Raw genomic sequence first — 20,466 nt, 5'->3', positions numbered from 1 at the left:
GGTCTGCGCCGAGGGTGTGGATATGTGGGGGCCGGGAGCGGCAAACACATCGGGCAGGAAGAGCTACGACTCTGGGCTAAAGGCACATGACAAATGGGGTGCTCTCTAAGCAACACATCACGTTAGGTAAACTCTCTCGGCCCTATGGAAGCACTAGTCAGTAAAAGAACGTAATAGCGATGAATTCAAGGCGTTATTGGCACTGTTAACAAGCGATTATTATACTAAACTGAATCATGTACTTTGGTCATAAATTTAGCTTAATTTAATCAGTTATTAACCATCTACCACAGTGGGATTAAAACAGAAAAAATGCATGAATAATCTACATTTAAGGTGCACTACAAATTTATTGATACACTCATCTTGTACCAAATCGCTCACACTGCATCCTCCAATGATTAATGACCGTCAGATTTAGGGCGATGGATACTATATATATACCCCAATAAAATATACTCTTTTCACCAAAAGAAGGCACTTTACATAAAGTTAAATAATATGCACAAAGTTACTACTCTAGTACATATTGTTAAGACATGGGAACAAAATGAGTATCGTTTTCATTCATGATCCATCGGAATAATACTTTATTTATGCATCATACTCGCTATAGCGGGTCGCGAGAATTTGAGTACCGACTTCACGTTGAAAATGGTATTATTGGTATTAGCTCAATTAGGGCAATTATATGACTTCGGGAAGTAAATAAATTAAAAAAATCAAAAGAATTGAGGCAATAGCTATGGGTACCATATGACATTCAATTTAAGATGACATCATCATTTCTCCTGCTGGTCCGAAAAATCTTTAAGCAATTGGCCATTGTCGAGGGGCAATACAATTTTATCTTCAATTGGTTGGTTGACTTCATTCCTTCCAGCAGCGTTACAATACTTAAAATTCATACATATATGGTCTCCAATAAATTTGCTAGTTTCCGGGTGTCGGCACATTGATTCTTCAAGTCTTTTCTTGCAAAATGGTTTAATAAACGAGTTTTGGTTTTCACTTCATAAGTCTCTTTCCTTACCTAAAACATGGCCTAATTCATTCTCTCCTAGCCAGGCAAACCACTTTCAAAAGTGAAAATCAGTCAACCTGTGCGACTATTGCGTTTGGTATGTTGTAATACAATTCAGTATGTAAAAATAAAATAAAAATAAAAAAATCAATGTGGGTCACTTTTTAGACTAGCATTTATTTGTCCCAACCCGTTCTCTACCATTTCCAGAATTATGCCACTTTTTATAGCCTTCCTTTCCGCCCAATCCTCTAATTCTAGATTTCATACAATACATACATTTTCTAAGAATTTGCTATTGTTATATTTTCACATTCTTATCCAGATTTTGAATCGGTTATATTTTTATTATTCTGGTCAACGTGCAAAAGTCCGTGAACACTGCTACGTTTTCCTCCAAAACACTCATTAAAGATGTAGATTTGATTTCCGTCTTTCCATATTATTGATTTGGTAACCTATTTGCTTGACGGTGCGGCTGCTGATTTTGGCTTCGGATTTTTTCTTTGGGCGAATCCCGAGGACTTTCCCCGGTGAAAATAAGTCATGCTTTTTTATGAACCAGATGTTCCCGGAAAACAACAAATTGTATAATGTAAGCGCTGATCTCTTACTGTGTGCTACACTTGACTTTTATAGGACAAGTGCACGTAAGTCTCACAACAACTATTAGAACAAGACAACTACTATTATAAAATCAGAATTTTATCAGAAGAATAAAGTAATGCATCCGTTAAATGGCCGGATTGGGTTTCGCACGATTAATTAAAATTATTTTTAACATTACATTCGTTCACAGGCCTTAGGTAAATGCCATTATGTAGCATCGTAAGAAGTAGTCCATGTGGCTGCGTTAAACTCCATATTAGTCATGTAATATTTTAGAGAAATATATTCACTCTTATATATTTTATTTAAACAATGACGTTAACATAACTGATGATTCGGAACAAAAGGAAGCACGAACCACATCCGTGTTTCTAGTGCCAGTCAAGGAAACATTTTTATCTTTAAGGTCCGCACCATTTCCGCACCAACCGTGCCTTTGTCAATGTTTCTCTCCTTTTTCCTTATATATACGCTTGTTTTATTTTAATTTTGTTTGTATATATTTATATATATATATATATATATATATATATATATATATATATATATACACATACACACACACTGAGATACACGAACACATCCTCGACCTAGCATTATTCGCCCATTGAGCAGACCACAGTGCTTGCGCCCGACTAATGCCGACTACCAGAAGGCAGGTGGGTGATCCGTGATAGCAGGATTTGTTTGAAGATGAGACCTGGATTAGTGAAGTAACTCACCTGATCACCATGACAGAACTACCTGAAATCTACAATCACAACATGGAAACTAAATAATGATTGCACCAGCTCTTGCAACATATACAAAAGCTAACTCAAGCTTTCAAAGAGAGGCATCCCCAGTCCGCAGTCCCGCTCACTAAACCATGCCGCACCACAGTCAACATCTGACATTGACCCTCTTGACAAGCACGAGGTACTTTTTGTTACGCTCAAAACTAATAGACCCTCTGCCAAGAGTAGCGAATGAGATAGATCCCGTCTCAGCAACAGCCTCCGCGTGGCCGGACTTCCCGGAATCGGACCTGAAACCACTCCGCAATTGTGGTTGAATATTGTTGGCGCTGGAAGCCTTGAAATTGGCCGTCGCTATCAGGGCGGTCCTCGCAGTGCTCCATGAATTATGGAGGGTGCCCCAGGGATTCACCTCTCCCAACCTGTGGCGCCACTCCCAGCCCATCCCTTTCGGCCTGCCTCCTCGCAGCGTGGTCCACGGCGAGGAGGCTGTGAAAGAGCCCGCAGACAGCGATATGCACTCTCACCATGCCGAAAGGCGACCTCGAGCCCGAGGTAGAAAATCCTCTGCGCTCGTCCACCTCAGCACACAGATCGACGATGCTTTCTTAATCCCTGTTTCCGACAGGGACGGCGACAAAAGCAATGGCGGCCTCACCGATGACCAGCAGGAGGAGACGAAGGTAAGCGATGCTTCCGCTGGTCCCCGACATCAGTCTCGAATATCCCGTAGGAGGAACTCAAGCTTTCTTTGACCCGCGAAACTCCCCAGAAACGGATGAAGAAATACTAGATTGGACAATGAATTCGGCCCCAACTATTCTGCCTCATGCTTATCGCAAACGAGTAAATAAACGTAATTGCAGGAGACGATGATTCATTCTTTCGGCCCAACTCTGGTCCATTAATCACCAGGACCATCACAGCGTTATAACAAATGATGGAATGAAAATGAATGGATGAATTTCTCCACGACGGGGAATAATCGTGGGATGTTCGATGCAGTAAGCGCTCATGCAACTGTTTCTCAGTTCCGTATACCAATGGAGGCTTTAGGTTCATTCAGGATTCGTCGAGCCAAGGAGTGATTGTAGTACCGGACTGGTAAGATATTTTACCATTCCTCATTCTGCAACATCTGCCTACACGCGCCGAAGAATATTTTCCCAATTAAAGTATTTCATCTTCGTAACGACTTCAGGGCCACAGACCACAAATTTGATATTTTATGTAACATCTGATGTATACATGTACGCATTTAATATATATGTATATATGCATTCATATATATACGCACACATACTAACTCGATAACGCTATACTTATAGAAGAACAACAGAAAACACATGGTCGCTGGGCTATTCTGGCGTTGATCCTCTGCCTTCGTCGTAGAGAGAAAAATTAATTGTGAAAGAAAAATATGGGTTAAACATAATTCACCGCATCCCCCTCTCCTTACAGCGCACCCCATCTCCTGTCCCCTCCACCCATTTTCTTCCTAAACCCATTAGTTTGACCCTCCAATAGTTACGGATGATGTTTACTGAAACAGCCCAACCTGAGTGTTATTTCTGTGTTTCCATATGTAGTATGAGAATTTTGTTCTTGAGTTTGTATTGCCTCTCCAGGGTTTTTCATTAGTTATATCAAGAAAATCTTACTGAACAAATACATGAGAGTTGGCTTCTTGCTTATTTGCGAACGGCTTAAATTCATGAATGTGCACCGCTTTAACAAAAAGTGCAATCAAGTGTTAAACTTTGTGGATATTTAATCCATGAGTCGTTATGAGAACAAAGAAAAATATTTGGTACCATTTGTGATTTGTGAATGTTTTTATTCTCAAGACCGAGGATTCACATTTTGTCTGAAATTACTTTGCATGTGCCTGAGAATGTGATGCATGATTTTGCAATATGTTATTGAAACGGGCACCGCATTAAAAATACCTTTTGTTCAGTGAGATTGGAGCGGGGAAGGATCTTCGAAGTGCTAAAAATGGAGAGTGAGTGGTAACAGGCGAAATTTGCGTGGCTAATGGTTCAATACTAATGGAAAAAATGCAAATCATCTGTGACTTCTTAGATAGTTCTGCAAATACCATTAATTTTTTAAAAGATTATTTCAGATCGCCTTGGCTAGATTTATACTTAATGAGCTGAGAGCAGGCCAATATCCTTCATTTTACTATAGCCCAGCAGCGGTTCCAAATCATTAAAACATTCAAGGTATTTCAAATTTCCTAATATGATTATTTTATTTCTTTTCGTGGTCCTTTAAGCAAAAAATATTCAAAATTAAATCGCTCGTTTCGAATCGACTCCCAGTTTTCAGATGAATCACTGTATAGGGACCATTAGCATGTCAATACTTTGACTCGCGTTGCGGGTTCGCCAACGGCGTCATATTATTATCAGAGTCAAAATTATTTTATAAAGGTTCCTCAGTGTTTTGCATCGAATATACAGTTTTTGGGCGTGACGAAGCTTGAATTGCGCACCTCTGACGTTGAGCTGAACAATATCTGACTCATTTTAATAAACACAACAAAATCACTAGTAAATAATCTAATTCATCCCAAACCTGTGGGAGGTGGGTTCGCGTCATATCAACTCCGTGAGAAGCCTGGAACCTTGGACGTTCACCATTCACGGCGAGGGAAAGACATGGATATCGCGTTTCAGTATTATCAATTGTTCACAAAGCTAGTGATTCAAAATCCAGCTTGGCATTTGGCAATGAGAGTGGACACCTTGCGTTTGGGCAGCAGCATTCTCATTTGCTTAACTCCAGCTTGTAAAGTCAATCGATGAACGCAAAATGAACCCCAGGAGATAAGAATGTTATATATTGTACTATGCAACAAATAGGAACATAAACTAGACATTGCTCTCCTGACCTAAAGTTAACTTTTTATCGTTTATCAATACAAAATTAAAATTTTCTATCCCTGATAGGAATATGCTGAACAGGAATGCCATAACTAAATCAGTGGGTGGCAAGTAAAGTACTGTGTTAAGAGAGACTAATATTCACATTCACGAATAATGACGATTTTGAGTCGATCCGATAAGGAAGCAACGCTTTATTTAAGATTATAAATATAAGCAGGGTCCGTACAATAAGTATCGGGAATGGTTACAAAAATCGAAATTAATTGTAGTTATCATTACAATTACTTAATAGTCTTCAAAATACATTCCTCCTGCATCGATACACTTAGTTCGGCGCGTCTGCCACTTGGCCAATGCCCGCTGAAAGTCGGTTTCCGGAATACTGTTAAGAGCCTTTGTCGTCGCAGCTTGAACCGCCTCGATGGAGTGGAACCGATATCCTTTGAGCTTCTTTGGAGCTATCCTTTTAGGTAATAACGTTGCCAAGAAAATCTTCATTTTCCTGGACGCAGTCCGGAATTTCTGGCGAAATTTCCACCCAAGACAATTTTTGTTCCTCGCTCAAGACTTTCGGCACCAGCTTCGCGCACACTTTCCCCATCGCAGGATCCTCTGTTACAATGGTGTGGAAGGTTCCGACTGAAAGGCCGGTCTCCTCACTGATAAGGACGATGGTTAAACGCCTGACGGAGTCCAAAACGTTTTTCACTTTGGCCGCCCGAGCATCGGTTCGGGCGGGCGTCGGGCGTCCGACGCGGTGCTCGTGTACGACGAGCTCCCGGCCTTCCTTAAACATTTTGTGCCACTCAAAAACTCTTGTGCGGCTTAATGCATCATCCCCATAAGCCTGTTAATGAGTTCAAGGGTCTCCGATGCGGATTTCCCGAGTTTAACGCAAAACTTCACAGCGTAGCGTTGCTCGACGGTGCGCTCCATGCTGGCGCGACGACTCCACAAACAATCACACGACAGAACAATCCACTTCCTCTCTCAACGCATGCCCAGAGGCGACTAAATTAAAGTGCGCCTGAGTGGTGGGGGACCCGTCTACCAAGCCAGCCGGTCGGACCCACATCCACCGCTCCGTTGAGGCTACAGCGAACCAGTCGCGATACTTATTGTACGGACCCTTCACTATAGAAACATGCTTCCGCAACTCTTTCCCTCTGACGGAAACTCCCTCGTAATTGTATAAGGAGAATTCCTTCCCATTAAATATATGAATCCAGGATAAAATCGTTAATGTAGAAGCTAAAAACGAAACGGGAAATCTTAAGAAGTCGGTAGCATCAACGAATAATTATAGTTCATCTTGAAGCATGAAGTCTCTCTCAATCCGAAGGATGCACATTTAGTGTCAGCTACGCTACAAATCGTAATGGTGCCCCCCGTATATTTGTTTGAGGCATCTTTATTCTTTAATATCTTCTTTAGAATAGAAATAATCAATATTTTCAATAACATTTGTTTTATTTTTCATCACTGCATTTAGTTTTTGGTCTCTCTGATAGAACGGGATTGGAAACAGAAGCTTACTCGGAGAAAACCTTAGAAAAATAAAATGATTCGATCACTAAAAAAGCTAATCTTCAATTCTTGCGCTTTTAATGCTCATGCTGTGCTACCATTAAAGACAAACTCTCCATTTAATCTGATAAATTACCATAAGATTAGCTGCTTTTAAGTACATTAACTTAAGGTTAAGATAGTATAGATCTAGTAGCATGGTATCCAGATTAACCAGAAGTAAGGTTTCCTTATTATCCTTCATTTTTTCCCCTTTCTGACCTTGTGCCCAGGAAATGATCTCTAAATCAGAAGAAATTAGCATGAAATTCTCTGGGCAAGAGAAACATTCTAGTCAACCTTTCTTCACAAGACAACATAATGCATATAAATGAAATGCAAATTAATTTGTAAATACATTTATTCTTTTAATACCAGTTTGCGTTCACGGTAGAATGTCTTGAGAAAATCTACATAATGTATTAGTTACATCGCCTAATGGACATATTAACCTTGTTTGAAATATAAGTCAGAGAAATAAAAGTGAAAATATTTTCACGTATTTATGTTCCCCACAAAAGACGAAAACTAGAAGTTACCCTCAAAATCGATCATCGAACACCGATTTTCTGCCCCACAACTGATATTTTGAAATTCTAACACAATTGACTGGCTGGTGGACTACCTGTTACGCGCCATGCCACGCGCCAATGCCACTTCAGATTATTTTCCTTAAAAATAAGTATTTGAGTTACGTTTTCACACTCTTGTTCTTTACTGGTCATATTATAAACGGAAATGTAACAAGCTTCGTGTTTATCTCCCTAAATATACTTTCAAATATTCTAGCGTATTTCATTTTGAAATTCATGAGTTCGTGATATCTATAGAGCTAGTTTAAAAGAAATAACGTGTCTAAATTGAACTACCTTACGTACCGACCAGCATGAGAGCTGACTGATAGAATCACGCCTCGGTAATTAAACACATTGCCTAATATGGATGGGTAAAGCAAATGCTGCGATTTGACGGGGCGCCAAGGTTCATATACTTTTGACAGGGCCAACCGTCTAAATTCTTGATTAAGCCATGCCGACGAATGACTTTTGAGATTTTGTTATACAAGATGTCATATTGCGTAATCAAATAAACTAGGGTAGTCCCAAAATAAGTCTCCGGTTTTTTTAGAAATAGAAAATATAATTATTTTTAAGAAATTACATATTATTTTAAAGATAAATAGTCTTATATTTTCCTGTATATTTTTGATTTCGCTCAATGAATTTTTGGAAGCACTGAATTTTTGTATGTCAGGCCAGTTCGCCACAATATCGCTGATGAAATGTTGGACCTCATATTTTACCTCGTCACTTCGTTTATTACGGGCGATGAAAACCGTATGACACTCGTAAGTATATCGCATATCTGCTGGTACTTTCACAATACAAACCTTTTCAATAACTTAAAATAAGAGTGGTAATATTTTAATGAAATTAAATTTTGCCCACTTTGGAAATACAATAAAGGTATGTAGAAGCATCGGCAGCGGGTTCCTTCGATTGAACATGAACTTAGTTGCTTAAGAGGTCTGATTAGTAAAACCAAGACAATAATGATATTTTTGTAAGAGTAATTATTTAAATTAGATTCAGTATACGTTTCCTGCCGGAAGAAATTTTTAAGTGGAAGTACCAAAGGGTGAGATGCTCAAATTGAAATGTCATTATTGATCTATAATCAACTAAAAATGAGGCTATTCTTTTATATGAAGTTGTGTTTTTGAAGAATTTTAATGACTGGGAATGAACTCGGGATTAGCACTAAGCGGCACTTTTACGTCAAAGTAATAGAATAATAACCTTGAAGGGACCTTAAACGATATAGTTAATTTGGTCATATGGAACAAAATACTAAGAGAGGTATTAAAGAAACAGGTTGAAGGGGTATTCAGACGACATGAAAGCTAACTAGCTAGATTATTAAGTCAAAGGAATTCCGTTCATTCTTCAAATTCAGGCATCTGCGTAGTTAAGTCAAGTCACCAGCCAAAATCAGCAACTATGGCTGAAGGAAATGAATTTAAAAGGGGAAATGTTTGTATGCATATCATTGTCATATCATTACCAAAGTAACCATTGTATCACGGTTATCTAAATAGTACTTATATGAGCACATTTGAATGAAACATGTATAAAATATTCCACACACCTGCAATAACTACATGCATTGAAAGCAATTTTTAAATTGGAAATTAAGAAGTTACTGACAAGAGTGGTACGGCTAATTATGGAAAAGATACTAACATGATGCAGTACTTAATTAATAAAATGATTGAGATTGGTGCACAGGGCTTATAAAAATTGTTCTGGTGCACCTGACCAAAATCTTAGCTAATGGGCTATAGAATTCAAATTCTGAAAGAAGAGTCCAAAAAAGTAATTAACATAATTTAAGCCAAGTATTTCGTATAATGATGCCCTCCACACTTCCATTGAATTGGCTCTAAAAGTGAGATTTTTGTTCCTGATTAACCATTATAATTGATTATATTGGGATTTCTTCAATTGAGCCAATTTCGTTTGGATACCATCCCTCAAATAACGCGGTTATTCGTAAGAATAGACAGTAAAAATTTATAAAACATACGCTGAAAAATTGAGTTACAACTCACAGTTCATTACACACAATTATTTGGTATAATGAATAAAAAATGTAAACTTCCAGTGATCCATTTCAGGTAACTATGGCTCGAAATATGAGATGTACAAACCATGAAAAACACATTATTTCGACATTTTGAAATTAAAATATATTTAAATCAGGAAGGTGTTCATAAAGAACCGTTCAATCTTGGTTTTGTTGAATTGGCTGAGAGGCATCATTATGGGCCCGGAGAAAGTCGTTCTAAGCTTTGAGCGTAATATACGTATGGGGCTAAAGTTTCATAACGAGGGATCGAGATGTAAAATTCTCAGGAATAAAACTGCTCGGTTGTCAAATAATCTGGAATCATAATTGCTGGTGGTGTACCCGTCTTCAATTATAAAACTTGCTGGCCTCATCGTTATTCTCCTCAGGCATTGAACGAAACCAGTAAAGCTACAACAAGTACTTAAAATATATTCCTAGCTAACACCTCCCGAAAGTTCCAAATGTTTATATACCATTAATCTGCAAACAAGATAACATTTAATTTTACGAGTGCCTTTCCTCATAAAATTATGGTGGCATGCGTGAAAGTGGAAATGTACTGGCAATGCAATAAAAGAATGCAATCATCGAGCCTTCAAACTTATCCCATTCGTATTGACCACAGTTTTTATTTGCCCATCAAAAGCCTAAATAAAACTTAAGCAATTCCATTATTGCTACTTACATGAGTCGTGAGAAAAAATTCCTTGCCCGCAGAAAACACAAGAGAATTATGAATTGTATTGCTTGTTAAAAAAATCAAAATACCATATTCTGCATTAACAAATGAAGTTGTTCGTTTCCGGGTTACTTTTTTCCTTTGATCATCTTCATGAATCAATTTGGTGAATCGCAGGCATAAATAAAATTCTAGAGTAGCCAAAATTTTCAATAACGGAGTCCCAAGTTTTGCCGAAGTCGCAAGTCATTCACCTTAATCCAATTGAATCCCGCGAAAATAGTGATTTTTGAGTTGCGGCCATAAAAATGTTGCACGATCGCGACTTCAAGTACGAGAACTTTCTCAAAAGGGGAGCGGTGAAGCACACTCAATAATGTATGGATTTCGGGTAAATATTTGCCAATTATAACGATGCTCAACGCTGGGCCAACTACTAATTTACTTTACGATTTCTACTTTATCATTAGCATGAGATAGGCTGAAAATACAAGAAAAATTACGGTTAATTGATTTTTAAAACGGCGTCCATACGGACTCTCGCAGAAGGATTGCACCCGTTCTCGCTCCAAAATTATCTTAAATATTTTGAAGGTTTTCCTGCTAATTAACGTACTACGTAATTTTATCTCGGTATTTTCCCAGAAAAAAATCGCGTGAAATAGTAATACGCCCACCGCACTTCGTGGACTAGCTCTCCTCTAGGCATTAATGAGTGACATTCATTCACATTATGGGAGGGGGCCACAAGGACTTATGAATGAATAAAACGGTTGGTGCGAACACCCGAGGAGTGGTTGAGTAACACCAGAAAGCCTTTCAATGTGAATTTGTAGACGCACATGCATAGCCACACACACTCAACAGACAAGAAAGGAACTGAAATTGGAGCGAGGATCAACCAAGAATGCCGTTCAACATTCCAACAACTGGGCGCGCTAACTTCTCAGAAAAAGCACTCACGAGGGAGGTGACCCCCGGCAGAGCAGTACAGCCGAAGCAGAGAGCCCCGAGTGGAAGAGATCGGTATGCCTGCAGCCTGCTGGGCGCCACCTATCGGCTCGGACGTACGTCTACGGCTTTCGACACCAAGTGCATGCCTGAAGATCTCGAGGGTGAATAATGACAACCCGCATTGACTGTTCTCCCTGAGAATGTAACAGAAAGAATGGCGTAGGCCTCATTCTTACTCTCCCAAAGTTTCATTGAAATTTGGAGTGAGGTATAGATAAGTAAAACATTGAAAAACCGCGAGAGTCGTTGATCGCTTGAAAATATTCTTAAAGTCTGACACGACAAAGTGGCTTGACCATGAGGCCCTCATCCGGCTGGTTCATCATTACTCATCCTCGGGATCTTCCACTGAGCAATCACTACTCTGCATAAGTTTGGACGATATTTTGCCCTTTAAATATATTCTGCCTACATTTTAAATCGAGAATGTCTTGTTGAAACAATGGGCTGGGATGAAAAGCCATACCAAGCATGCATAGCTCGTCCCGCAAGCATAGCGTTCCCTAATATGGTGGAGCAAAACACGCATAGCGGTGCACACAGAAAAAAGCTCTCTAATGGCAGAAATTGTAGCCACGATAGCAACAACATCCACGAAGCATACGAAGCCATTCATGAAGCGAAGATATGAGACAAGTGTTTACCTCTAGGCAAGCCAAACATCATAGTCGTCGGAATAGAGTCTGTGCGCACATAGAAAAGAAGAATTAATTAATGAGCGTGCACAGAGAAATGTGAGTCAAAACTGCTGGAAAAAAATGACAATTGCCATGTTCAAATTTAAATCAGGATTGATACGAAAAAGAGAGAAAAATCAAGTTTAACTTTGGTAACAAAATTGTAAAGTGTAATGACGAATTGGTAAACTGCATGGAGTTGATGGTACGTATGAGTCATGCACTCGGGAAAGCAGGAGAGGGCGGTGGAGAGTACACATTCAAACCCCTCGGGCAAATAAACAGCCAGGCGCAGGTCATCGCGGCCGTCGGATACTCGGCTGACAACGGAAGATTGGGGCATCGTGATCCGGATGTACGCACTTCTTTCGGAGCGGGGTCCAAGGTAACCATTAAATGCACCAAGGAAATGGCCGTCCACACAGCGCATTTCCCCAAAAACTTACAGCCAGAAACTCATTTTCCACATTAAAATGCACATAGTTCCTCTCTTTCGTAAGAGAGAAATTTTCCAATGGAAAGCGAGATCAGTGTGGGCACATTCACTGGGCATTGCATAAAGAAAAGGCAAGCAGGTGTGACGAGTCCACAGCGATGCATGGGGGTTAAAATCATAAGAGAAACCACAGCAGTAATTACCGTTAGCACAGTCCGTAGGTGGGAACAATGATATTATGGGATTTCGGGGTGTGGGGACATGATTTGTCGATTTTTTCTCGTGAGTGGACTGAAAATTCCCCCCCCCCCCCGCTGCCCTGGCCGACGGCTCGGGCTGGGGAAGGACCCTGGGGAGAGGAAGTCGCTGAGTGGTGACACGCTGGCCTTATCGGGTCCGTACTTCGACCGGCGGCGAACTTCAAGCGAAGAAAGAGATCGTATTAATTGCTCTCGAGGGCACCTTGGGGATTTGACGATAGATCGGTCGGCTTGAATGAGCGAGAAAGGACATACTACGCCCGAGATGACCCACACAGCTCCCACTACCGAAACCCTTCTCATTTGCTGATATCTCTAGGGCGAATTTCAACCCGATGACGGCAAGCCGTTAACCAAAAATAAAGGACTTAATACGCGCGTCTCCATAAAAGGCCGCGCAAGCCAATTAAGCCATTACTCGAGCGCTTGAAGACACGTTCAATATACTCAGTTTAACTAAGACTCTGAGATAGAGAACAATATGAATTCGATCAGCTGTCATTTTCAGTTAATTCTGAGAGAAAAGAAATAAGCTGACAAGGGTGAGAGTATCTGCGTGCCCACTGGCCTTGGCTGTCTAATGAAAAGATGGCATGCAACACGAGTTTTCACTGGCAAATTTCGTTTAAGAGGAGTAACAGTATTATTAATTAACTCTCTGGACATCTCTGATGGCCTCTAGACTTGGTGAATCACTTTTGAGTAATATTTAGATTACTCTAGGACCGAACTATAGTGGACTACACCACACATGCCCAAGACAGAACTCTGGGTCTTAGGTTATCAGACGAGAACCCTAGCGCCACCGCAATCAGGTCAGCAGTTTGCAGGGCATTTGACTGATGAAAAAATCGAGTCTATTTACAAAAGAGTACTGTAACCAACTAATACTAACATTTTAAAATATATGCATAACCATTTGAATTATTAATTGTGAATTTAACATTTTGGGGACGTATATTCTCCCATGCATCTTCACCAAGGTTTAGAGGATTTGGAATTACACACAATATATTCTCAAAAAAAGCGCTCCAGCAAAGATGGAGTAAAATGGTTAGATTTTAATTCACAGTTCTTACTGGATTTGGATTGGATTGGAACCACACGCATTCATTTATTGCCATCCAGCTTCGAAACCCTGCAATAAAATGAAGAAATTCAAAAATTTTGAGACTAGGTGCATGGATATTATCATTAAACCAGCCGGAGCTACGTAATATCACCGTAGATTGTCAACTGTCAGTAAATTTATTTGAAAAAGGAGGTAAACACACAAATTGAATAGCACAAATGGCTGGACTGTTACAAAATGAACCAAAAATAAAAAAGAGAATAATGCTGTTGATTACAGGTTTTTCGTAACCTATCACACAATTCCTCTTACCTGCTCGCCAGAGTTGGGGGAAAAGATCTTAATCCGAATGCAACCACCATGAGTAACGTTACCGCAGATTTCAGCAGTAAATGTGATATTAATAGATAAATGCGATATTACGTTGAGTTATTAATCCAGCCGACGCGTTTTTTTAAAACCCCATTAGTGTGGAGATCCCAAAGGATCTAAAACGTCCCCCAGCTTTCCAATTGACTGAAATCGACTCATGAATTCCTTTCTCGTTTTATGGAGATCAATTAAGACCCTCCTAAGTGGGCTCGAAATGGGAAACTTCTTCAGGAATAGCAGCGCAAAAGTAATTGATCTCACATATTTTATATGTTTTCATCGTTTTGCAATTGTACGTTGTCAAGTTCAATGGTAATTTTATGAGGCAATGATTTAGATTGAAGTTGAGAAATCCCATTCAAAATTATTTGTTATCGTCTGGAAAATTTTGAATAATTCTAATGGTTCCAAAATTGAATGCATTATACAGCGTGTGAATATTTAAATTCGATTTCGCAGCGATGAGAAAAGATGCGCGGAATCCGCGACAGCTTAGTGCACAGAATTCTGGAAGACTCGTTGCTTGACGTTGAAAGCCATTACCCCATCTATCCATCTCACCCCACAATTGTTGCTGAGATTTGCAGGCACATTTCCCATAAGGCCTGCCTATCTGAGCGACATCATTTTGAGTCCACCTTCTGCTAATTGGGGTAAGTATCGGAATCTCAAGAAGATCGATCCTCATTCCCGGGCGAGCCTTTAACCACACTAAGTTTCCCTGGCAAAATTCTTTAAATCTCCCAAGAATGATGAACCCAAGATCATATTGAACGTAAAAAATTTATTCAGCCTAAAAATATCACGTTAGTGTTATTCTCAATATTTACCTGGCAATAGGTGCAACTTAAAAAACATGCCTTCATATCTTTGATGAAATCCCAAAGATTGCCGACGTTCCACTTGGAAGCCTCAAGTATCATGCTCAGGCATGGTAAATCTAAATCGGGAATCATTCATTCACGTAAAGCCACATTCCCAGCTAAATAATAATCTTCCCGTAAACATAATGCATTCAATTTTGAAGTCTATGACTTTCGAGTTGGCCCGCCGACGTTAGTGAAAAACCCGTACCGATACGACTCAAGAAACTGGTATTTCAAATCAGTATGAAGACACCAAACATAATTTCAAAGAGGTTTAGTGTTAAAATTTGAGGAAATGGCATACGTATAACAATGGCAGAGTATATTAAGGGCTTCTTTGGGAAATTTAAGAGAGAAGAAATTATTTCCGAGTTCCAAACATTGGTAGAATAGAGTATTGAAGTATTTCCGAATTTCAGTTGAAGTTAATTTTATTTGTATGTTGCTTTTCTCTGTTAAGTTCTTTCGGAAATTTTGAACACAAATTGAAAAATTTCAGCAGGTTACCGCGGCGTGAGGTTAATGAAGGTATTTTTCCTTCTGGTTCTTTGCGTGAGTTGACATTCTCGACACCAGTTTCAACACGGGTCCTGGAGGCTTGAAGGAGGAGGTTAAAGTGGTGCGTTTCAGTCGAAGGGAAGTGCCTTCGACCCAAAGACGCCTCCAGGACCAATGGCAAAACTGGTGTCGAGAATATCAACTTAAGCAGGAAAACCCGTAAGAAAAACGACTACCAAATTGAAAACGGTTGCGGGTACAAAGATAGCATGCACTGCTCAAGATTATAAACTACTCCTCAGTGGTTCCATATGCTCACAGTAAACGCTCCATAAAATTGAAATGGCGGTTTTCTCCGCTGACCAATGTCCTAGCTATCTAGATCGTCATAGCGATGACGGAATGAGACTCAAGGTAGTTTAAATCGTTGCAAAAGGCGCAACTTTCCTGTGGGAGTTCAGTACTCTAAATTAGTTGTTAATTACAATAAACTTTCTCCAATCAAGTGGTATTTTAATGCAAGAATTTTTGAAAGGAATACTTTGCATCCAAAGCTATGATTTGATGGTATCTTTAAAACTTCATGCGACCATGCCATTTGTTAGGCTACTGGCCAAGTTTTACTTCTCCCTTTAGTCGATATGAAGCAATGGTGATCGCCCATACGATCATAGGTAAAGCAATTTTTAAAAAAAATTAGAGATGACTCGTCAAGTAATCTGCTCCACTGGAGCAAAATCTCTGATTCATATAATTCATCATGGTGTAATCTTCAATACTCGGACGTGATAAAACTTCGCGGAAGATCAAAATTCACAGGGAGGAATCTCTCAATGTCCAGTGAGCCAAGTACGATACTCGTCCGTGCCCTCCATCGATTGAACGCCATCCAGAGTGGAGTGACTACGCGGGGGAAACCACGCCATCGGGCCTCCGCTGGTGGGGGGCGCGGAATGTTTTCGGGTGGGGAGGTGGAGCGAGAGTGGTCTTGGGCGACACAAACCTTGCGCGCGGCTGCTTGGAAGAAGGAACGCTGCTGGCGCTGGCCGGTGAGCAGGGGACGCGGGACTCGCCCGATGCAGATTGCGACCGCCTGCTCCTGCAAAGAGTATACGGAGAGAGACATGATGATAGCACACTCAACCTAGCCACATATATACCCGCAGAGACAAACCGCGCCGAAGAGATAGAGGTGGAGTCAGAGGAACCCAAAGGTGGGTCGAGGAGAGGAGGAATTGTGAATATACATCATGCATAGATATATCGTTGTTGTCATGGAAGAATTAAACGAAACCAATCAAGGGTTTTTCGGCCATTATGATTTGATTGTATCTGAAAACAAAGGTAAAAAGTAAAAAATGGTGTACAACTGCGACTGCGAATCTATTGTTCCAAAAATCAACAGTACTTCTATCAACGGGATACACACACACACACACACACACACACACACACACACACACACACACATATATATATATATATATATATATATATATATATATATATATATATATATGATATATATATATGATATATATATGTACATATATATACGTATACACATGTATAATATGTATATATATATACTCCGGTATATATATATATATACTCCGGAACGGACGACGATTCCGAGGCCCAGCGGTGGCACATCCCTAGGCACGCAACGGGCCAGAAATCCCTGAGAACCCGGAAGAAGCGCTGCCGCAGGAACTAGACTTATTCCAAGAATTAGATACTCAACCAGACACTATTCCCTCAGTGGAACCCATAGCGCCACGTGAGTACAATAAATCAATAAACAGTGTCATATCTAGAGTTGGTACATCACTCCCCAAACCGCAGTACGCCCCGTTTATTTCACATACAACGCCAGTCACTCCTAACATGACCATACATTTAGAAGGACTTCTAAAAGCAGGCATTATCGTGCCATGGAACATTAAATGCTCATTCAAGTGCTTTATAAAACCTAACTCTTCCGGGGGGCTCGCTTGATCTACGATCTATCCCAAATGACTCGGTTTTATAAAACTCCCAAATTCTCTCTACTGGGCAAATTCTCTCTACGAACCCCACCTAGGGCATACCTAACAAAATTTGATCTCTCCAGTGCCTTTTACAAACTACAAGTTCACGTCCATCATTGGAAATTTTATGGTATTAAATACAGCGATAAGAATTACGCTTTCACACGTTTGCCAATGGGGCACTCCGTATCGCCCGAAATTTTACAACGATGGGAGGAAGACTGCACCTGTTTTATCTCTGACAGATTCAAAATCAAAGTTATATGTTACCTCGACGACTGGCTCTGCCTCGCCAGGAAACGGTTGTGCCCATTACAGATAATTGACTATCTAGAAACAGAATTTAACATTCAAATTAACATACAGAAATCCGTCAAAACGTGAACATAATCCCTTAAGTACCTAGGCGTACTAATCGATACCACGGACTCTACAGTGCAACTTACCCCGGCATCAAGAAGAAGGATGCACCCAGTAATCCCACTTGTCCCTAGACTACGGGCTTTCGACATCCCAAAAGCAGCTGGCTACCGAGCATGGGTGTGCTGGGTCTGACGACTGTCCACATTTTTAGTGAGCCATATATACGAGCGAAACATCGAGTGGTGGAACCATCTTCAAACCAGCAAAGTGTTTAATCGAAAAGTGGCCCTGCCTAGGGCGAAAGAACATATCACGGTGTACACCGACGCCACCCTCACACAAGGAGGCGTCGTAATCAAAGATTGGGACATATCGCAATCTTTTCCAATCCCAAAATTAAATTCTATCAACGCGTGCGAGTGTTATGCCGCCCTCAAAGGACTCGAAATGACACTCAACCTATTAAGAAACTTTGGCATTCATAATATTTGTGTGAACATGTTAATTGATCATTATACCACTGTGTTCTCCCTGAAAAACGGTAGAGGTTTGATCTTTATATTGAATTCCACATTAGAGGAAATGTATGTGAATATCATACTAATCATCCTCAGTCACATGCAGTGACCTGGTCACTAGTCTCCGCTAAGGCTAATCTGGCCGATGAGCCCTCCCGGGCCGTGCTGCCTACGCCTTTATGTGCAAGAATCGCCATTTTCGCTTAACCAGCATATATACGCGGGCGGTCCGGCATTGGGAGTCGGTTGAGAGTAAGCAAACAGTAGAGATTGGTGTGACGAATCATGGGTTTATTGTTATGACGTGGAAACTAAAACTCAACCATCCTAAGGTAAACTTGGCACGATCTAAGACCGAGAAACGTTCGGTCGAGTGTGAATGTTTTTCTCAAAGTTTTCTTTAATTGCAGGGGCGTGGTGTGTCATGAGTTCTTGCCATAGGGTAGAACGGTAAATGAGGAATATTACCTGCAAGTAATGCGCAACTTGCGCGAAGCGATCCACCACAACCGCCCAGATTTGTGGATGAACAAAAATTTGCTTTTGAACCATGACAACGCCCCTGCTCACACATCGTTGCTTGAGCGCGAATTTTCTGCCAAAAACAACACACTAATGGTGCCGCAGCCACCGTATTCCCCAGATCTGGCCCCCAGTGATTTTATCTTGTTCCCGGAACTGAAGAGGCCCATGAAAGGACGACGCTACGCTACGATTGACGAGATAAAGACTGCATCGAAGGAGCTAAACAAGATCGCAAAAAAGATTTTTTGAATGCTTCGAGGTTTGGGAAAAACGTTGGGACAAGTGTATAATATCTAATAGGGATTATTTTGAAGGGGACAAAATAGTTATTCATGAATATATAAATAATTTTTGTAAAAACACAAAGGTCACCGTACTTTTTGAACAGACCTCGTGTGTGTATATATATCTCTGTCGAAGGGCAGGGCCCTAAAGGAGTGGTTCATAAAGAGTTTTGCCCTCAAGGACAGGCAGTCAACGCTTCCTACAACCTGAATGCGCTGGAAAGACTCCGAAAAAGGGTAACAAGGACGAGAAAAGACATCTCCACCACCTGGTAACTCCATCAAGACAACGCGGTATGAGATCAGGAGTTCCTAGCTAAACAGCAGGTACCAACGCTCGTCCAGGACGCGCCTCAACAGACTTCTCTTTGTCCCCTCGGATTAAGGACACCCTCCAAGGAACCCGTTTTCCATCCATATAAGAGATCAGCCGTGACGAAGGCCTTGCGAGAGGTCCCCGAAGACTCCTTTCAGGGCGCGTTCCGGTCATGGCAGAGTCGCTGGGAAAAATGTGTAGAGGTTCAAGGACAGTGCTTTGAAGACTTTTAAGTATGCGTGCTAATCTGTTCAATAACTTAACTGAAAAAAATAATTGCATTACTTTCGGAACGCACTCTATATGCATACAATCTGGATAAATAGTTAACTAAAAATAGAAACAAAAGTAAAGTACAATCACGACTTAGTTTGATGTTCCGAGGAGCAGGTCGTCATCTTCAGAATGCCGTAATCGTCGGATGAAAGGAGAGAATATATGGGGGAGGGGAAAGGAGGTGAGGGACGAGAAATAAAGGGAGAAGAAGGCGAGAGGGGATGGCGGCTCTCGGAAAGTTTAGTGGCTTTGATTTTACCAAGGAGATAAGAAAGATTGAAACGCCCATATGTGGGGCATCTCGCGGTTCTCACATCTATGTTTTTTGCGGACTGAGGAGGGATTCAATAACCGAAAAAGAGAAGCAGCTGCCTAAGGATTTCCAGGGTGGGATAGTTAAGGGAAGCGAGAGATTTAGTGGGGTAACGGTGGTTTTTCATGTAGAGGAAGGTAAAGAAAAATTTACCCATATAGAAGGGGGGAGAGAAGTTATGGGATAGTCATTGGGTAATGTTTTTAAGGTGCTGGTGGCAAAGGAATAATTTTTGGGTTGACATTTGTTAGTCAGGGAGGTCGCTGGTCCAATAAGATTGAGCTGCATTTGTAGTGTGGGTGGCTGTACGGCGCGGAGAAGTGACGGGGGCCTTGCTCATTAGATGGGACCAGAAGAATATATTTTTGCAATAGTGTCAAGTGAAATAAGCATTGAGAAAATGTAAAAGACTCGATCTTTAAACGGAAACAGAGTGGCGGTATAAGTTAAACAATCATCGCGGGAAGCAACCTGCTGTTGTGAACAAGATGTATTTCATGATTATC

General features: G+C 40.7%; 1 protein-coding gene across 2 annotated transcripts in view; it reads right to left on the bottom strand.

The window, feature by feature from the left end:
• The window catches only part of Slob (Slowpoke binding protein), a 320,372-nt gene that overhangs the window by 32,349 nt on the left and 267,557 nt on the right, over positions 1-20,466 (bottom strand). The window contains exons 11-12 of one of the 2 annotated variants that reach the window (XM_071586564.1): positions 16,339-16,434; positions 11,799-11,837 (exon numbers count right to left, since the gene is read on the bottom strand). In XM_071586564.1, the coding sequence (XP_071442665.1) occupies positions 11,801-11,837; positions 16,339-16,434 (133 nt within the window). In that variant the 3' untranslated portion in view covers positions 11,799-11,800. The remainder of the gene's footprint in view (positions 1-11,798; positions 11,838-16,338; positions 16,435-20,466) is intronic. The other variant, XM_071586565.1, reaches the window with a different exon arrangement.

The sequence above is a fragment of the Hetaerina americana genome, unplaced genomic scaffold, assembly GCF_022747635.1.
Source record: "Hetaerina americana unplaced genomic scaffold, ioHetAmer1.1.p SCAF_23, whole genome shotgun sequence".
Classification (NCBI taxonomy): domain Eukaryota; kingdom Metazoa; phylum Arthropoda; class Insecta; order Odonata; family Calopterygidae; genus Hetaerina; species Hetaerina americana.
Note: the sequence above shows the minus strand (reverse complement) of the source record. Positions and strands in the feature narration are given on the sequence as shown.